Source organism: Epinephelus moara, chromosome 12, assembly GCF_006386435.1.
Source record: "Epinephelus moara isolate mb chromosome 12, YSFRI_EMoa_1.0, whole genome shotgun sequence".
Taxonomy (NCBI): domain Eukaryota; kingdom Metazoa; phylum Chordata; class Actinopteri; order Perciformes; family Serranidae; genus Epinephelus; species Epinephelus moara.
Genome location: NC_065517.1, coordinates 26,571,393 through 26,589,546, shown reverse-complemented (window position 1 = coordinate 26,589,546; position 18,154 = coordinate 26,571,393). Strand labels below are relative to the sequence as shown.

Genomic DNA, 18,154 nt, shown 5'->3' with positions numbered 1-18,154 from the left:
GTGAAGGGGGTCATGCAGGTTTGTACAAAAGATCAACAATTGAATCTGATTTAAAAAATGCACACCGACACAAAAAAATGCATAAGACACGATACCAAAAAAAACGCCCCTTCAGTTGCTAAAACTTAAACTTTATTTTAAAAGAACAGTGTGTAAGATAGAGGGGGATTTAGTGGCATCTAGCAGTGAGGGTTGCAGATTTCAATCAGCTGAAACTTGTCCCAGTTAGAATTCCTTCAGTTTTCATTGCTCAGAAGGTTTTTTCGGGGAGCTGAATTATCCACATGGGTGTCCTCCTCTCCAAAACACATGGACTAGCTGATGTAAACTGGTAAAAACACTGAATAAAGCAGTTTAACATCACAAATCAGTGTTTCAGGACATCTCAGACAGGCTACTAGTCCAGCACCTACTCACATGTGTTAACCTTCGCCCTGAGCCACACATTAAGGAGGTTTTTACCAGGAGCTGATTAAAACTGGCAAAACACTAAATAAACAACAAATCAGTGTTTTTCCAACACTGCTTGATACTCACTACAGTGGCCAACGCGAAACTGCGAATGGCCCCCTCTAAAGCCAGTGTTTGGTTTGTCTGTTCTGGGCTACTGTAGAAACAAGGCAGCGCAACATGGCAGACTCCATAGACGAGGACCCGATCCTTAAATAGATAGAAACGGCTCATTCTAAAGCAACAAAAACACAACAGTTCTTATTCTCAGGTGATTATACCCCAAACAAAACATTTTTTATTATATTGTTTTTATTTTATTCCAATATATCTCCCTAAATCCTACACAGTGGACCTTTCATTGCAAAAGGTAAAAAAAAATTACTTTTTTTGGTCATATTAAATGAAATGTCTTCTTTTTGCATCTGAGGAACTTTTTTTTGGATGAGATGGAACAAAAAAAAATAAATAAATACTGGAGCCATGCAAAAATAATATTGCACAATATAGATTCTGTCGTAGTGTGTTTTTATGATTCTCGGTCTAATTTAAAACATGAAAAACTAACATTGTGTCAGCCAGAATGACCGCAACATTAAAGCTGTAATATAGTTTAAAGCAGTGGTTCCCACTTGTTGGGTCGTGGTCCAAAAGTGGGTCATGGACCATTCGGAATGGACCGCAAATGACTCCCAAAGGTGTCAAGTTTGTTATAAACAAATTTTATTTTTAAGTACAGTGAATTTCAGGCACAGAGTTTTGTGGTGAAGTGCTGTTTCCTGCTGTAGAGTGAGTGACTAATGGACGGATACTGAACAGAGACAGCAAACTAGCTCTACGGCATGGTGATGTATGTAGTATGATGCTAAATATGTTAAACTGTGTGGACCTCAAACTAATGACTAAGGAGAAATCTAGACCCTGGAGCTGGAACAGATGGGCACCAGTGGTTTAAAGTATACTGGGTAATCTCATTCAGTATTCATATGCTCACATTGTGATGCTGATGTTGATACAATATATTACTCAGGCCTTATAAACACCTTCCTAGCTCTTCATCTGCACAGTGTATTATGTGGTTACAGATAGACATTTTTACCGTCTTACTGTGTTGTGTTGATACTTCTTCCTGTTTGCCAGTAGGTGGCAGCAGAGGGTAATCAATTGCTACAAGGTTTGTTATTGCGTCCATCTGAGGATGAGGTCATCCTAGTGCACCACTCCAGCCTGGACCAGCCCGCCCTGACAACTACAGTGAGAACTGTGAGCAGCACCTACAGAATCCAAGCCAAGAGCGTTATATAAGATTCTGTGTCTGCACCAAGCAGCAACAGTACAAAAACACCACAGTAAAAACAAATCTCATTATATTCAGACAGTAAACGACTCAGTGTGTGTGTGTGTGTGTGTGTGTGTGCAGGTGTGTGGGTGTGCGCACGGATGCATGCACGACGTGTATCATTAAAAAGCGCTTGAGTGGGTAGCACGGCCCCCAAGACTTTTCCACCATAACTGTCAATTAAAGGAAAATCAATCACGCCCTTATGCCAAGGCCCCTAATCCAATCAGAGCACTATGCTGTTTGGGGGAAACATCAGACACAAACAGAGATGGCCGCCGTGCTTTGTGATTGTCTTAATTGGGTGATTCACGCTGGCTTAGAGGGGTGGTCGCAGTCTGCACCCTTTCTGGACCACAGTCTTGACACCCCATGCTGACGCAGGGAAGATGGAGCAGCTCACCCTTTGACGCTTTCTCATTGTCTTATCAGTTAAAATGGGAACAGATGTGAATAAAAATATTAATAGTATGGCTTCTGCTTTTACAGTCAGTTTAGGCAAAGTTGGATAAATCACAAGAAGTCTTAAAATGTGCATTATAGGTTTGTAAGACTTTGATGTCAGAAGGTCTGTCAAACATGGATGAAATGGAGTTGTCATAGGGCAGAGTTTTGTTGCTCCAACCTGAAATAGGTCACTAAGTGTGTAAGTGTTAAATGAGTTCCTGGTAAAGAAAAAACGTAATAAAACAAATTGTTCTGGGTTGTGTTGGTCCGCTCGCTTGTGTGCTTAAACGTGTCCTTGTGAAACACAATTGCGGCCCTCAGAGGGGCACCTAGGGTGAAGCTGGCTTATCTGTGCTGATACAGATACTGCAGCAGGGTACTGAGGGAACACGTCTGACACTTATTTTGCTCACATGACATAGATTGACAATGAACTTTGTAAGGACAGCTGGAAACATACACATCAGCCGACTGGTTTAAATGTGCAGGTGCATATATGTACCCAGAGGAAAGGGTAAATAAAAGTCAGTGTTGTGGTCTTTACACTGAAACCTAAAAACACCCAAACAGCCTGTAGGGTTTAGAAAAAATAATGGTGTGCTTAATGGGATGTGCTGAATAATCAAATGCTGCTGCTCTTTAAGAAAACAGGTTAAAGGGGAAAACTGAAATATGTATTTCAGGTAGTCCTATGTTTATTTAGAGTTACACACTTTGGTCATGAGACAATTAAAGAAATGGTTTCAACCACAGCTCATCTAATCATGGCATATGAATTTTAAAAATGCAATGCTTTACTGAATGATCACCTATAACAAAATATCATATACATTTGAAATACATTTAAATGTACTCATGCATATTAGAATAGTGCAGTGTGATACAGTTGGCTTCATACAGTACGTCTGCACACACTCAGACATCCTAACCTCCCTCTGTACATCCAGCGAGCAGTTAACTCCATAGTTCTCTGCAGGAGCCAAACTGCTGCATCAGGTATTCTCTTTGATGTGAAGGGAACAAAAACCATCACACAATATGTGGTACGTGTTCCAACTATCTGCCTGTAATCCTGTACAGTACTGACTGCTGCTGCAAATGAGCGTGTGTGTATATGTGTGTGTGTGTGTGTGTTGTAGCTCTCTGCCTGGATAAATTTATGTCAGTGCGCACAGTTAAACTATAACGTCCGACCTTTTCAGAGGGCACGTGTCAGCTTGGTGACGGTGAATACTGTGAGGAAGATCCCCCACACAAAACACAGGCACACGGGTAATAAGGTATATTTAGATATGATTTAGTAGGAAATAACTATAGCATATGTAACTCCTGCCCAAAACAAACAATAATAACATCCTGAAATAAAAATGTATTATGGTGATGTCATATTAAGAAATAAAATATATTTAAGGACCATATACACATACAATAAATCCATGCAGTGATACTGAAGTGATACTTGTTTTGGTCAGCTGTGAGCGCGCATTCCTGCACAGAAACCGCGAGCACGCGCAGATGGACGCGCACCTTGCACGGCAGGCAGCCCTCGAAACAAAGAAGACGAGGCTGTTTTGATCCTGAGGAGGAGGAGGAGGAGGAGGTGGTGGAGGAGGAGGGAGGTCCAGGGCATCACTTACAGGATGGAGAACGATCTAGGATTTCTGCCCTCATCCCTGGCTAATAAACGGGATGACGTCACCCTGAGCGAGGTGGAACAGGCTCCAGAAAGGAGGCGTGGCCTAACGCGCCGTGACAGACGTGACTGACAACCTGGTCCGCTGATTAAAGGCACAATCGACATTATAGTAAAGCAACAAGGGGTGATGTGATTAAGAAATATATGTGGATGTTATAAAGCTAAAATAAGGGCACGTGATATCATGTGTATCATGTTTTTATAATGTGTAATTTATCATGTCAATAAGATGATGTCAGATACAATACAAATAGGCTGCAATACAATGTAAATATAAGTGCAAATAGACCAAAAGCCACAAGTAATATGATGCCATATTGAGTAATATTGTAATATTTGTCAATATTTTCACACTGAAATATGTTTAATTTCTTATTGAATGACTGATTACCTATTTCTACAGGGGCTCCACACCATTGATTATTATTTAATTATTTAGTTATTCATTTATTTGAAGCTTTGGGTTGATGATTGTAGGCCTTTTTGAAAGCACAATTTGTATTCCAGCTGAATTAACCTGCTAAGAAATCTGCTTCAGAGGTAAAACAGCTAGTCAATTCATCCAGTATTACTTAGAAAACAAATTATTTGAGTAAAAAAATTCCCAAACTCACTCGGTGGTGTCTCTCAAATATGATTATGTGTGATCGTAAGCTGAATATATTTGAATTTTTGGCTTCTTTGGTCGAATACTTTATTGATCTCCAGAGGAAAATTAGGAGATGTTATGGTGGCTCTTATACAGAAATTATAAGAAAATAAAAATAAGAAGTATGCAAAAAAAAAGGTAAATTATCCTACAATATATAACACAATATAAAAATATGAGAAAAATATAAGAGATAGGCCTATGTTGTATGAGAAATAGAAATTAGTAAAATATGTACAAATATGTGCATCATACTACAAGTGTTCTTGCTTATATGGACCAATTGGATTACTTGAGAACATAATAGATTTATCAATAAAGAAAACAGTTGTTAGTTGTAGCCCTAAACAGCTTTATAAAAATCTGAATGAATTCTAACAAAGCAGAAACCTGTAGCACACCTGTAGTGCACTTACACCAAGATGTGTCCTGCAAACTAAGGTTGGACCAAAAAAAAAAAAAATTTCCCCAGCACACCCCGGCTGTGACTGTAAAAAGTATAAAATAAAACCAATACAAAAGTCGATTTTGAGTCTTCTGTGGTGTCCGTCTGTCACTAACATGTCAGGACGTGTCCCGTGTCCCTGCCTCCACCTGTGCTCAAACAGCCCCGTCCTGTTGGGCTGCAGTGTCTCTTTAAAAGGCGATCCCATGCACAGGATCCAGGGGGCTGGCCCTTGATCGACTTGCATGCGCGTGTCTGTGTATGTACGTAAGTGTGTGTGTGTGTGTGTGTGTGTGTGTGTGTGTGTGTGTGTGAGGGTGTATGTGTGTAAGTGAGAGCGTGTGTGTGGAGAGCAAATCGAGATACAGTAGTAACCCAGAGTGAGGTGGCAGTCTTATTCCACATCGACACTGACTTGCCCTGCATACATCCTATCTGTCTGTGTATCGCGGAGGAGCGCACTTGAGGAGTGAAGGAGGAAAGAGTCAAGATGGCATCTGAAAGTGGCTGTGGACAATCCGGGATATAGTCTTATTCGGGTTTTCTTTTTTTGTTTTTGGAGGTACCACGGAGCGCAAGTGACTGGCCGTGCAAGGTATTTCATTTAAAGTGTTGGGAGCGGATTTATTTCCCACAGAGATGAGGTTTGAGCACTTTCTCCTCAGCCATTGATCTCCAGTGGGTGGATTCAGAGCCTTGCACCAGGACGGGGATTCAGTGTAGAGCTCCTATTGATGATTAAGTAGTGTTTCATAATGAAGAGAGACGCGACTGCTTTATTTTGCCTTGTTTTGTTATTTCTATGAAGTAGCTAGTTTATTGCAGCTTCATTGACAGAAATATGTTAGCGTTACGCACACAGTCAATGGCTGTATTGTAGGCTATCTGTCAGGCTGTGTTTGAACTCGGCTCTAACTCAGTGTTGGCTCTATTTCTCTGTCTTTATGTCCTCAACAGGCGTTAATAACTAAGTTGCCTGTGGCCCTGTTGTTGGGACTTCGCTGGTGTGGAATAGCAACAAAGGACGGGCACGCGCATTCATGGGACGCGACTTTGACAGCTCCTCATTTCTTGTCTTGTAACTTTATTACCTGGCAGCGGGGGCGAGATTTTGACCGGAGCAGGGAGACCATGGCTGAGGCTGCACTCCCGGACTTGGACGTGGTCATCGACCCGGACTTCGAGCCCCAGAAGCGGCCCAGGTCTTGCACCTGGCCGCTGCCGCGACCGGAGTCAAACGCGGTGAAACCGGAGAGCAATGACACTGATATTATACCTGAGGAGGAGGATGATGAAGATGATACCGCCACCCCTACGGCCGCAGGTGTGAACGGCTCCGGCTTGGCGACAGAGGACCACAGCAGCAGCAGCCCCGCGGCCGATGGAGCGCTCTCCTCCCCCGGCCAGGAGAGTGGAGGCTCCCCGCTCTCCGCGCACTCCCCGACGGGCACCTCAGGCGCGCTGACCCCCAGCAGCCTGGCCGCGCAGCAGACTCCGAGGAAAGCATCATCTCGCCGTAACGCCTGGGGGAACCTCTCCTATGCAGACCTGATCACCAAAGCCATTGAGAGCGCGCCGGACAAGAGACTGACACTGTCCCAAATTTATGACTGGATGGTGAGATCCATCCCCTACTTCAAAGACAAAGGCGACAGCAACAGCTCTGCAGGATGGAAGGTAAGAGTCGCCCCACTCACTCACCCACCCCCCCGGCCCCCCTCCTTCCTCCATCAAAACAAAAACAAAAAGCATGTGGCTTGTAAACCCACTGACGCACACACACAGACAGACACATTCACAAGATGAAACCAGCGCAGTCGCGTTTTTACGAGCGCTTATTTGCAAAGTCTAGCGCTCATTATTACCTCGCATGATCATTCTAATGGAAATTACAGATCAGTCTGAAAACGTGGAGAAAATAAGGGGGGAAATCACATCAGGGAGGCATTTAGGATCATTAATCTCTTTAAGCAGCGTGGGGTTTGGTGACCTACACGTAATTATCTCATAAATTGACCAAAACGTGACATCTTGCATTTATTCCCAGACACTTAATAGACAAATAGTGGCGTTTTGATTAAAGCGGCATCAGATGCATGCCCCTTTGTCTCCTTTTATTTGACGTTTCTGGTGTGCATAATATTCCTCTGAGGCCACAGTCACAGTCACATGGCTGGAATTAGAGCAAACAGAAACGTTGTAACCGGTTTGTCTGGAAACACAGTAGCCTATTTTGAGTGATGCAACCTCGTTTAAGACTCTGAGAGAATGATACAATTACATAAGAGTTTACTGAACAGCAGCTAATCCATTACTAGGAGCTGCATGTAAACAAAACGATTTAACAATATGTGGAGGAAAGAAAACGTGAATCCTGAGAAGACCTCTGCTTCTGCTTGAAGGCACAAACCCTCGCTGTTAAATAAATCTATGTGCAGATCCACAGTAGTCTTTTTGTGGTTGTGAGTAGTAAGATTATAGTCACGTTATGTTTTTGTTTTTATTTTTAGAGGCTAAATTTCCATCGTGCTGCTGTAACTGCAGTGGCATTGCCATTTGTTATGTAAACCTTGGCAGGGATCTGTCTCTTGGGTCAGGTAGGCAACTGCCGAGGTGGCTGCTCCGGCCATGCGGGGATTACATAACCGCTGCGTGAGTTTAGGTGAGCTGTTAAGGGTAAAGCTTTCTTTTTAAAGGCAGATATCTGGTCACCCAAAAGACATATGGGGGGCCCCACGAAAACAGACAGGGAAGGAGGGCGGCACAGAAGGTCAGAGAGCAGAGATTAACACCCATCAGAGGCTGGAGGACCAGTCCCATGGGGCGTGGAGCCTATAGGCCATATTTTGTCAGGGCTTCTCAAGTTTTGCTATGCAGTACGCTTCAGTGGAGAGCAAAGAGGGAGGCTGTGTGTGTAGCCCCACCAAGTCAAGGCCGGGTTCACCGTCACCATGCAGGGCTGTTACTCCTGGAATTTCGGGCATGAGGGCCAAGCTGTCGGTGGTTTAGTGTTACGCATGGTCTGTCAATAAATCTCGGCCGCAGCTCACAGCCTTTTTTTAGTTTTCTTATAAGAGAGTCTTTTCATTACAGACTCTAGTTGTTTTGTCTCTAAACACAGAGTTGTGGCGACACACAGCACACCAAATTAGTTTAGATGTTTACTTTTGTTTAGGATGATAGATCTCAGCAGCTCCAGACTGACAAGCATGTTCCTCAGCATTAAAGGTCCAGTGTGTAGCATTTAGGGGCATCTAGCAGTGAATTTGCAAAACTGAAACTTCTCCCATGTGCCAAACGTGTAGGAGAACTATGGTGGGCCATGCAAAAACACAAATGGTCCAATCTAGAGCCAGTGTTTGGTTGGTCCATTTGGGCATCCCCCAGGAGCAGCACCAGGCTTTGAAGCCAACTTTACATAGTGGCCAAACATGGAATTACAACATCTGGTACTGTCACGTTTTCCCCATAGAGTTATAATGTGAAAGAGAATCAGTGCATACATTTTTTTGAGCGTCACAACCTCTGCAAAATGGCTCGTTTCACTGTCAGGATTTGATCCATTAAGTCCAATAACATTTAGTAAGTCTAGAAGAGCAGCACGATTAAATGATTTTATCCACATTCAAGTTAGCGGAGGGCTAAAAAGGAAGCTAGCCACTCGGCCGCCATAAGTCTTTTGTGGCTTGCTCTATGGGCCCCACGATGCGGAAGATCTGGGTAATTCCATACCATGGAAATCAAGCTTTTTTGGCTTTATGTGCCACTGAGCAACTTTCAAAATAATGAACATGGCCCCGCCTCCAACACTCACAACTCTTGGCTACTGCAAAATAACATGGGGGACTTAGTGGAACACGGCACGCTCCATATATGTAGATACAAATGGCTCATTCTGAGCCAATAAAAGCATAACGATTCTTACTTTCAGGTGACTATAAGCTAATAGAAACAGTTATGAAGATAATATGCCATGTCTGCCAATAGATGGTCGTAAATCCCACACACTGGACCTTTAAGGCCAGAGCATGTCACAAGCTGCACTATGGTTTTAGTGAAAAACCCATGAAACCAAAGACAGCCTGCAGAGCCAGGTGTTCAGAGGACTACCTCTGTACGGGCACATTGTCACAGCCCCTTCGCTCTCCATTTCACTCTCAGAGACTCTAAGGTTTCACCTCCACACAGAGCCGGGTTTGAACACCTACAGTTTCATGCAGCCAGGGCACCTTTGTTGAGGAGATTTGCTGAGCAAATCCCAGTAATCCCCCTGGGTTTCTCTCCCAGGTTCCCACTTACGTCATTGCATTTCATATCTCTGTCAGTTAACCATTAGCCCCGGTAAAAGTAGGTTAAGACAGCCAAGAATAACAGCAGGAAATCTTTTATCACCTTAGATTGTCATTAACCAAGAGAGGCCACTGCGCAAGCTTTTAATAGTAACACAATGTTTGGTCATTTACTTGTTTGTACCCAATGAAGAACACAGTGTACACTAGGTCAGCCATGACCCTAATTTTACTTTCTTTAAATCTTTTTTTAGGGCAAGGTATTGAACATCAGTGCTGCCAACTGGCATCAAATGTCTCATAATAATGTTGATTTATTCTGTGAGGAGATAGTTACAGAATTAAATCAAATTTTTGCCAATTTTAATTTTTTTTTTATTGAGGCACTTTTGTCCCAGCCATAGTTACATTGGTCATGATACACAAAGTCAAATCAAAATCATTCTTGTGTGCTGTTAATAGTTTTTCAGCTTAAGTGTTCATTGGTCTTTTTTTAGTAGCACACATCGTACCAATACACTGTCCTGGTGGTGTAGGTGTAGATATTTTTATCTTGACAAAATTAAAAACATTTACACCATAAATTGATGCAGAAAACGCACAAATTGGTGCCTAAAAATTCACCAGAATGCAGGAAATTAAGTGTTAAATGCTCAGATTTTTCTGGCATAGGACCCCCAAACCCCCTGTTTCATATGCGTCTCCCCACAGTTTTGAAATGAAAGCTACGCCCTTGTCTAGAGGGGCCGGTCTGGTTCAAGAGCAGCTGAAATGTGTGCTATGAGACGCTTTGGTATGGCGGGGGAGTGACGGGCTGCGTCTCAAAAATAGCACCTGTAAACACGTCTGTGACACTGAGACTGTGTCTTTCACCTGTGAGTCTTTGCATAATCAAAAGATTAGGTGCACTAGTGTGTATTTGTGTGCACAGGCAGGTGTATCCTTGTGTGTGTGTGTGTGTGTGTGTGTGTGTGTGTGTGTGCGCGCGCACACACAAGTATTTCTGACTGCAGTGAACCTTGTGCTCCAGTGTTACTTAACCCTGCTGTAACATGCTCCCTGTTCCCAGCAGCTGCCCATCATAGGCCGAGACCTGATTATGTCACAGTGACACTTAACTAAACACACACACACACACACACACACACACACACACACACACACAGACTGACATTCTCCTTTTATGTTATGAGTTTTTAAGCAACACTCCCTCCCATTCACGGTACATACAGTTCTTTCTACCTCAACTTGACCGTTGAAGTGTGTATACATTCCCGTGCAGACAGACATGCTCAGACATATACCGCACAGTCGCCCGGTCATGTTCAGGCTTGTCACCAGGGTTCATGACTGTGAGCCTCTTCTGCAACTTATACAGGGGTCTGAAATTAGTTTGTCTCATTATAATTCATACATGAGATTACTTAATTCTTTAAGCCCTTTAGGGTTTAGTAGTGATTGTCAACGTGTTGTTTAACAGATACATTAGTCATTATGTGCGTGTTTAATTGATGGATACTCGCAGGTACTTTACGTACAGCTCAACCCACAAACCTGTGAGTCATGACCACAAGTGTTAAACACACCTTTTCTCATTTGATCTATCACTTTACAAAGAGACCAAAAAGCTGAGGCTCATCCCAGGCAAAACCATCACACACGCACAAACACACACACAAGGAGGCTACTGCGCTACTCTACACACATTCCCCCATCTGACTTTGTCTGGAGGCGTATGGAAAACAGGCCCCTATAAGCCCGCCGGGCATGTTGATTATCATTTTAATGGCCTAGCACGCTGAAAGTGTTGATTCTTTGGGGCTGAAATTATTTATTGTTCCTATCAGAGCAGGACGGGGGTTGACAAAAGGGAAGGGGCTGCCAGAAAAAAAGAACAAAACATGAATCCTTTCTTTGGCTGTCAATCAATGGGGAGCCGAGTGAGCTTTATGTGTCATAAGATCCCAAAGTCGGCCATGGATATCCCTGCAAGGCATGGCTGGAATTTAAACTTGTAAGAATTATCTGAGGTCTGTACATGAGATAACTGGGTAGTAAGGAAATTGTAGAAAGGAAAATATGAAAATAAATAAAAAAGCTTAGGTGGGAAAAGTTTCTGTTTGTGTGAATTTGTGTGTGTGCTCAGGTACTCAGAGCACAATCAGGAGGCCCCTCAGATGGAGCTGGCACTGTGCCGAGCTGAAGGAACTGAAGCAAAAAGGCAATAAAAAGGGGAGTGGAGGGGGTCGAGGGGGGCGTGAAGACAGTAGATGGAGGAGAAGGGAGGGGGAGCTGAAGGAGTAAATTAACAAGCTTTGCTCCAAATTGGTGTATTACAACTGCCCTCTGGCTGTGATTCCCAATGGAGGGGTTTGTGGGTGTGTGAGGCTAAAGGGGGCGATGGGTTATGGGAACACACCAGCTCCAGACACCCCTCCAAGTCTGAATAGTGTCACCCTGAGCAGTCAACCTCTGTGTGGAGGAAAACCCCCAGGCTCTGTTCTAGTTCCATTTCCAATCAATGAACACATTATTTTCTTTACATGCCTGAGGAGTTACACTGCATCAAAATTTTACATCTGAAAATTGCCCCATATGGACAAAAGTGTGCCAACAACTGAGCATTACAACCATATGTTATTGCTGTCCATCCAATAACAAGAAAATTTACATTGATGTTGAGCCCTAACAGCATCCACTCTTCTTTGATGGCTTTCCACAAGATCTTGAGAACCTGGCTGCAGGGTTTAGTGATGGGCAAACTGATTCTTTTCACAGTATGGGTTAGTGATGTCAGTTATGTTTAATTTTGCTTTTGATAGCCTGACACCCATTAACCAGTAACTAAGAGGTTAATTTGTGACAAAGAAAGCAAAATGATGTGAAATACAAGAGGTCTTTCTTTTTAGTCCACTGCCACATTGACTCAGTGAGCTGTAGTACCTCATTTCGAAGCGCTATCCATTTAGAAGTGGTGAAATTATAATATTTTATGATGTAAATGTCTTGCCTTTTATTTTATTTTCTGCTGGCTTTACTGACAGACAGCCGGCCACGTTAACATGGATAAACATAGTGCCCACTGCCCACCAGTTAGCTACCGTTAGCCTTGGTCGCATTGCAGTACCCACCACTCAGGTTGAGTGGGAGCTAGATTAGCTAGCAGTGCCGCTCATTCGCGATTACCACTAGTAATGTCATCAGGATAGCAAGATGACGTCGCTACGGAAAAATGGTGGCCACCCTCTGGTCTCCCCCCAGGTAGCCCCAATGAGTAAGCAGCTTCATTGTAAGGCTAAAATCCCCTTTAGTGTTGTTACCAATGGTAGCACCTAGCCGTGCTGATGCTGCTAACGGTGCTAACAGAGCTAACAGTAAAGGTGCTTGCCATTCAAAATTGAGCCGCTAACTCACCGAGGCAACCTGGGCAGAAATGAATGAAATACAACACATCTTCTTTGTAGCAACTTACTTACACCTTAAAGCACATTCACACCAAAGTCGGAAGAATGACTATCTGAGGCACATGTTAAGGCGCCATTTGGAGGTCTTGCCTGATCGCTTCTTTTTTAGTCACTCTAGCAGGCAGTGTGAGCAGTACCCTACGATAACAGCGAGTGGGCGAGTGGGGAATGTTGGGGATTCATGAGCACATTCATGACGTACGACAGGCTGACACGGTACATCCCGGACAGTAAAAAAGGCTGTTCTGTAGGCATTTCACCATCTTGCTGTCTGTCCATCTGCTGTGTGTGAAGGTGGACACATAATTTGTCACATTTTCTGTCATAATTAGTTCAGGCTTTGAAACTTGCAGACACATAGTAATCTAGCTGTCTGTTCTGTTTTGAAGTCTCACATGTGTATGTGCGTGTATTTGTATCTGCAAGAAAGAAAAAGAAAAGCAGATTTTTTTGTCTCCCTCATTGGTTTTCCCATCATTTTCTGCATCCTCGCCATCTCAACCATGTCACACTCTGCACGATCTGTTCTCCTCAAAGACACTTCTCAATTATTCAATGCGCTCGGGATGAATTCAGATCACTGTATTAATTTTTAAGAGCCTGTTCTTGGCTAAAGGCTAACCCTCTTTCACAGTTTCTGTCTCTCTTTCATCGCTCTCACTCCTCTTTTTTACTCCACTCTCTCCCTCTCACACACCATCCCTCATTATTTTCCTGCCAGCTCCCTCATTTGTCTGGATGTAAAACACTGTGGTGAGCAAAAACAAGCCATCCCCCTGTAGCTTGTCAGTGCTTCTCTGAAGCACAACTCTTGAAATCTGTTGTGGGCTCTAATGAATAGAGATAAATCTCGAGCCTCGGCGCTTGTTACACTCCGCACTCCCTTGATTTCCTCCTTGTCTTTTTGTGACCATCATGGCAACACTGCCACATTTTTTGAAACACTTGAGACATTATGGCCTCGCTGTGAAAATGAAATGAATAGTCTTAAAACCTCGATGTGGCCAAGCCGGGCTGAGCTGTTTGCAGAAATCCAAGAGTTTGAGGCAGATTTTAGGCATGACTTTGAATTGCTCTACATGATGATGATAGTTGAGGGCAGACGGGTCACAGGATTTATACGCTCTGTGTTTTGTGTGTGTGTCTGAGTGTGTTGAACAGACACAAGCAGACAGCAAAAGAGAAACCAGCTGCCTGCACAGCTCTAAAAACTACATGAAAACATAAGAAATATGTACAATATAGCTGCTTCAGAATAAAGAAGCTGTACAGTTGTGTGCCAGCCTGGAAAAAAGTGTTTTTGTGGTATTAGGTTTTGGCCCCAAGGGACCACAACGCCCTGCCAGAGGGGAGTGCAACAAAGAGTTTGCGTACAGGGTCAGAGGGGCCATACTTTCCTGCCCACCACAGGGTCCTGGCGGTGGACAGGTCCTGGGGGAACAGTAGATTGCAGCCAATCACCTTTGCAGCAGAGTGAGTGATACACTGCAGTCTGCCCTTGTCCTTGGCTGTGGTAGCAGCGTACCAGATGGTGATGGAGGAGGTGAGGATGGACTCAATGATGGCAGTGTACAAGTGCACCATCATTGTCTTTGGCAGGTTGAACTTATTCAGCTGCCGCAGGACGTACATCCCCTGCTGAGGCTTTTTGATGAGGGAGCTGATGTTCAGCTCCCACTTGAGGTCCTGAGTGACGAAGGAGCCCAGGAGGCAGAAAGATGGGGACAGGTGGGTCTGCAGTCTTCCTGAAATCCACAGTCCTCTGGAGTCATACTAACATGTGACTTATTTGTATGAGTTTGTTTATTATTCTCACTTGTTATGAAATGGTCAGAGCAGGCGTATGTATGATTAGACTCGGAGGGCCAGGGTCTGTTTTGGTTGACACTCTTGTTGATGTTTAGTCATCTTGGATTATTGTTCTTGTTAGTTATCTAACAGCAGCCCTTCAGCATGTTTACATGTTGATGTCACAAAGGAAACCATCTTTATTTGCTAAATTTCCGAGCAGTTCTCTGCCCCGCAGGCAATACCGGACATGATCTTTCCCCCACGTCATAACTACATAGCAAAAACGGACCAGAAATCGACTCTTGAGAAAAGTGAGCCAGACTGGTTATGCTGATGCTGTAATTTTCTGCAGCCCGCGTGATAACAAATCATAGGTGGAATTTTCCCAGATGATTAACTTAAACTTCATTGCTGTACAAAACTAGAGCAGAACTATCATGGTTCAGTATCTTTCTGCAGCCTGTTGAATCACCAACACTTCTGATCCTTCTCTCAAAGCACCCTCACATTGTAAAGCAATTGCTCAGTATACAACATCAGACTACACTGATCTTTTCCAACTGTTGCGGCACAAAACTGGTGTTCGAGCCAGATAACCACAGCACACAGCTGAAGGTGCAAAAATTCACCAGGAGGTGGTGAATAGAAATGCTGGTATGTAGGCGTCCTTAGACTCACAAAAAGGGGATATACAGGAAGAAGAGATCTTCTTTTACCTTCCAGGACAAGCACACAACACACCAGTTCAATATGAGCAGAAGACTGTGGTGGTTTGTCCAGTGATTAGAGACTAGTCTTTAGCTGGAGCACCGGTTCAAATCCTCCCAGCTCTAAACTTGCTGATCTGTAGTTGACCCTGACCTTTGACCTCTTTGGAGAAAGGTCAAGCAAACAACTCTCCCTAGACAGATCAATACCTTACAAGTGGAAGAAAAGTTTTAGCGATGTCAGAAAGAATACAGAAATACCAGTCTGACTGGAAAATCATGCTACAGACATGTCGCTCCAAGACATACTGTCTGTCCGCCACTGGAAAAATAAATAAAACATCTAGAAAACCTGCAATTACACATCATCCTTAGCCCAGTTTGCTCTGTCTAAATAAAATTTCTCTGCAAATACACATATGCAAAACAAAAGTGCTCATGGGCAAGAAAAACATACCGTAACTCTGCACACACTGTTTGCAGAAGTGTGTTTTTATCTGAGGTATATGTCAATCAGCGTGCCAAAAGAAGCACCAGTGTTTATTAAGTAAGCACACGTGCTCGCAGAGATATTCAAGTGAAGGTGAATTTGCTGAGCATTACACTGATGCATCAGCACTACTGTATTTCAGTTATTTTTATGAGTTGCGAGCAGCGTTAACAGCAAGGGGACTGAGGCGATGCCAAGATTTTGTCAACAGTGTGTTTTACCATCAGTGCTGAAGTGAGCTCCAGGGACTTTCTTACACAGTAAATGTGCAGATCTTAAAGAATACTTTGACGTTATGGGACACATGTTTTATCTGTTTTCCTGCCAAGAATTTGATGAGAAGACGGATACAACTTTCACATGTGCACCGTAAATACGTGGCTGAAGCCAGCAGCCAGTTAGCTTAGCTTACTGTAGAGACTAGAAACAGGGTACAGTTAACTTGGCTCTATCACAGCGTAACAAAATCAACAAAGCTCACAAGTTATATCTCATTTGTTTAAACCATACCAGAGCTGAAGTGTAAAAACAACAAACTGTGGTTTTACAAGAGGTTATGTACCAGTCGCCCACCAACCGGCTGAGTCTCCAGGTAGTTATTGGTCCTGTCCGAGAAACAGTCAAACAATTGTCGTTTTTACAGTGTGACTTTTTGGTCTTACCTTTGGACAGAGCCAGGTTAAAGATTATATGAAACGGTCTTTCTTTTACACGAAAAATGTTTGTTTGTTTATATCATAATTCCACCTCTAATATCTATTTCATGTTGCTGTGAAAACATCACCAAATTTCTCCATCAAACAACTGAATTTAGTCTCACAGAAAATTAAATTTTTCAAAATTACATTTGAACACATCATAAGAAAGTTAATTTAGCTTCGCCAAAAACGCGAAGCGAATGCATCATAATGTACCTTAATGCAACCTCCCATCAGCATTTTGTTTCGGCCACCGACTGCTAACAGCTAACAGCTAATAACTAATAGCTCTCCTCTTGCTGGTGTCAACATTGATTTGTTGTTCATAATATAGCACTATCCAGAAAAAATAGTGTGTGTTTACTGCGTCCTTCTGTCCCAACTTTGTCCCAAGGAAGATCTATGTTCATCCCAAACATATTTTCTATTGTCCCCGGGACGACGGGGGAGTGACAGGACGTTGTTAGTCTGGAGCCCTTCTGTTTTTAGACTACGCAAAATTGATATGACACAGTGCAAAAGCATCAACCACTGCCTTTGGCGAATGGCATCTCATTTGATAATAGGCCGATGGCAGTCAACAAGGAGAATATCGAATATTCCGATGCTCAGCTGATAGATTGTTTTACTAAGGTAAAACATTTAATATTAACATTCCTTCAGCAAAAATAAAAATTACAGTATCCTCCCCTTTTTTGTGATCCCACGTCCCCTGCCAGTATTTTTGCACAGTCCCTCATAAGTTTCCAGTCTTTGTGCTAAGCTAAGCTAACCGTCTGCTGGCTCCAGCTATATATTTACCTTACAGACATGAGACTAATGTCAATCTTCTCTTCAAATTCACAGCAATAAAGCTAATAAGCTTCTTTTTTTCTCCTTTAAGTAAACTTGCATCTCTGACTTCGTCTTTCTGGTTCGACAATAACAGATGACACGTACCTGTCACCTCATCAACTGTGTCACCTACATTTTCCCTTCTTCATCTCCTCCACCCTTTGTCAACCAACCCACGTCTGTATTGATACAGCAAACACAATAGTGGACTTTCATACAGGAAATGAGTAGCAGAGCACAGGAAGTCTCACAGGACAGAATTGCGGGACTCTGTAGGAGTCGACTACAGATGACTGCTGTCCCCTTAAAAATGTGTATGTGTGTTCATACGACGACATGCATAGAGGCATGCATACTTGTGTCGACAGGGCAAGGGAGGGGGGTTGTTACTTGTTTGTCTCCATAGCAACTGATAACTTGTCAAGCAGGTGGGGGGACGACTCGCCGTTTGGGTGACAGCTGATAACAGAGTGACCCACTGAAAAGCGTCTCCCCTCCCCCTTTTCTTACACACACACACACACACACACACACACACACACACATACAGTCAGACTGCACATACCTCCCTTTCTGGCCTTGCTTCTCAGTTTCTCCGATAACCACATTGCTGAAGTGGGCCCCTCGCCTCTCGGCCATCTCCTCCTCTGTAATCGACTCCCTCCACCACTACACACGCCATCACACCACCCACACAAACACCCTCTGTGTGTTGCTCTGCCATATTTTCTTAAGTAATTAATAGTGTGTATATTTCTTGAGGCAGGAGTTAAAGTAAAGATGTTTTGTGTATTTCGGGGGATGTAGAAGCAGGTGAAGATCTAAGTATCTACCTGTTTGTCCTCCGTCATCATC

The 18,154-nt window shown here is 43.3% G+C and overlaps 1 protein-coding gene across 1 annotated transcript in view; it reads left to right on the top strand.

Moving 5' to 3' along the window:
* Positions 1–5,310: 5,310 nt before the first annotated feature.
* foxo3b (forkhead box O3b) overlaps positions 5,311–18,154 on the top strand; it is a 60,649-nt gene continuing 47,805 nt past the window's right edge. The window contains exons 1-2 of the mRNA XM_050058077.1: positions 5,311–5,621; positions 5,984–6,703. Coding sequence (XP_049914034.1) covers positions 6,158–6,703 — 546 coding nt within the window. The 5' untranslated portion in view covers positions 5,311–5,621; positions 5,984–6,157. The remainder of the gene's footprint in view (positions 5,622–5,983; positions 6,704–18,154) is intronic.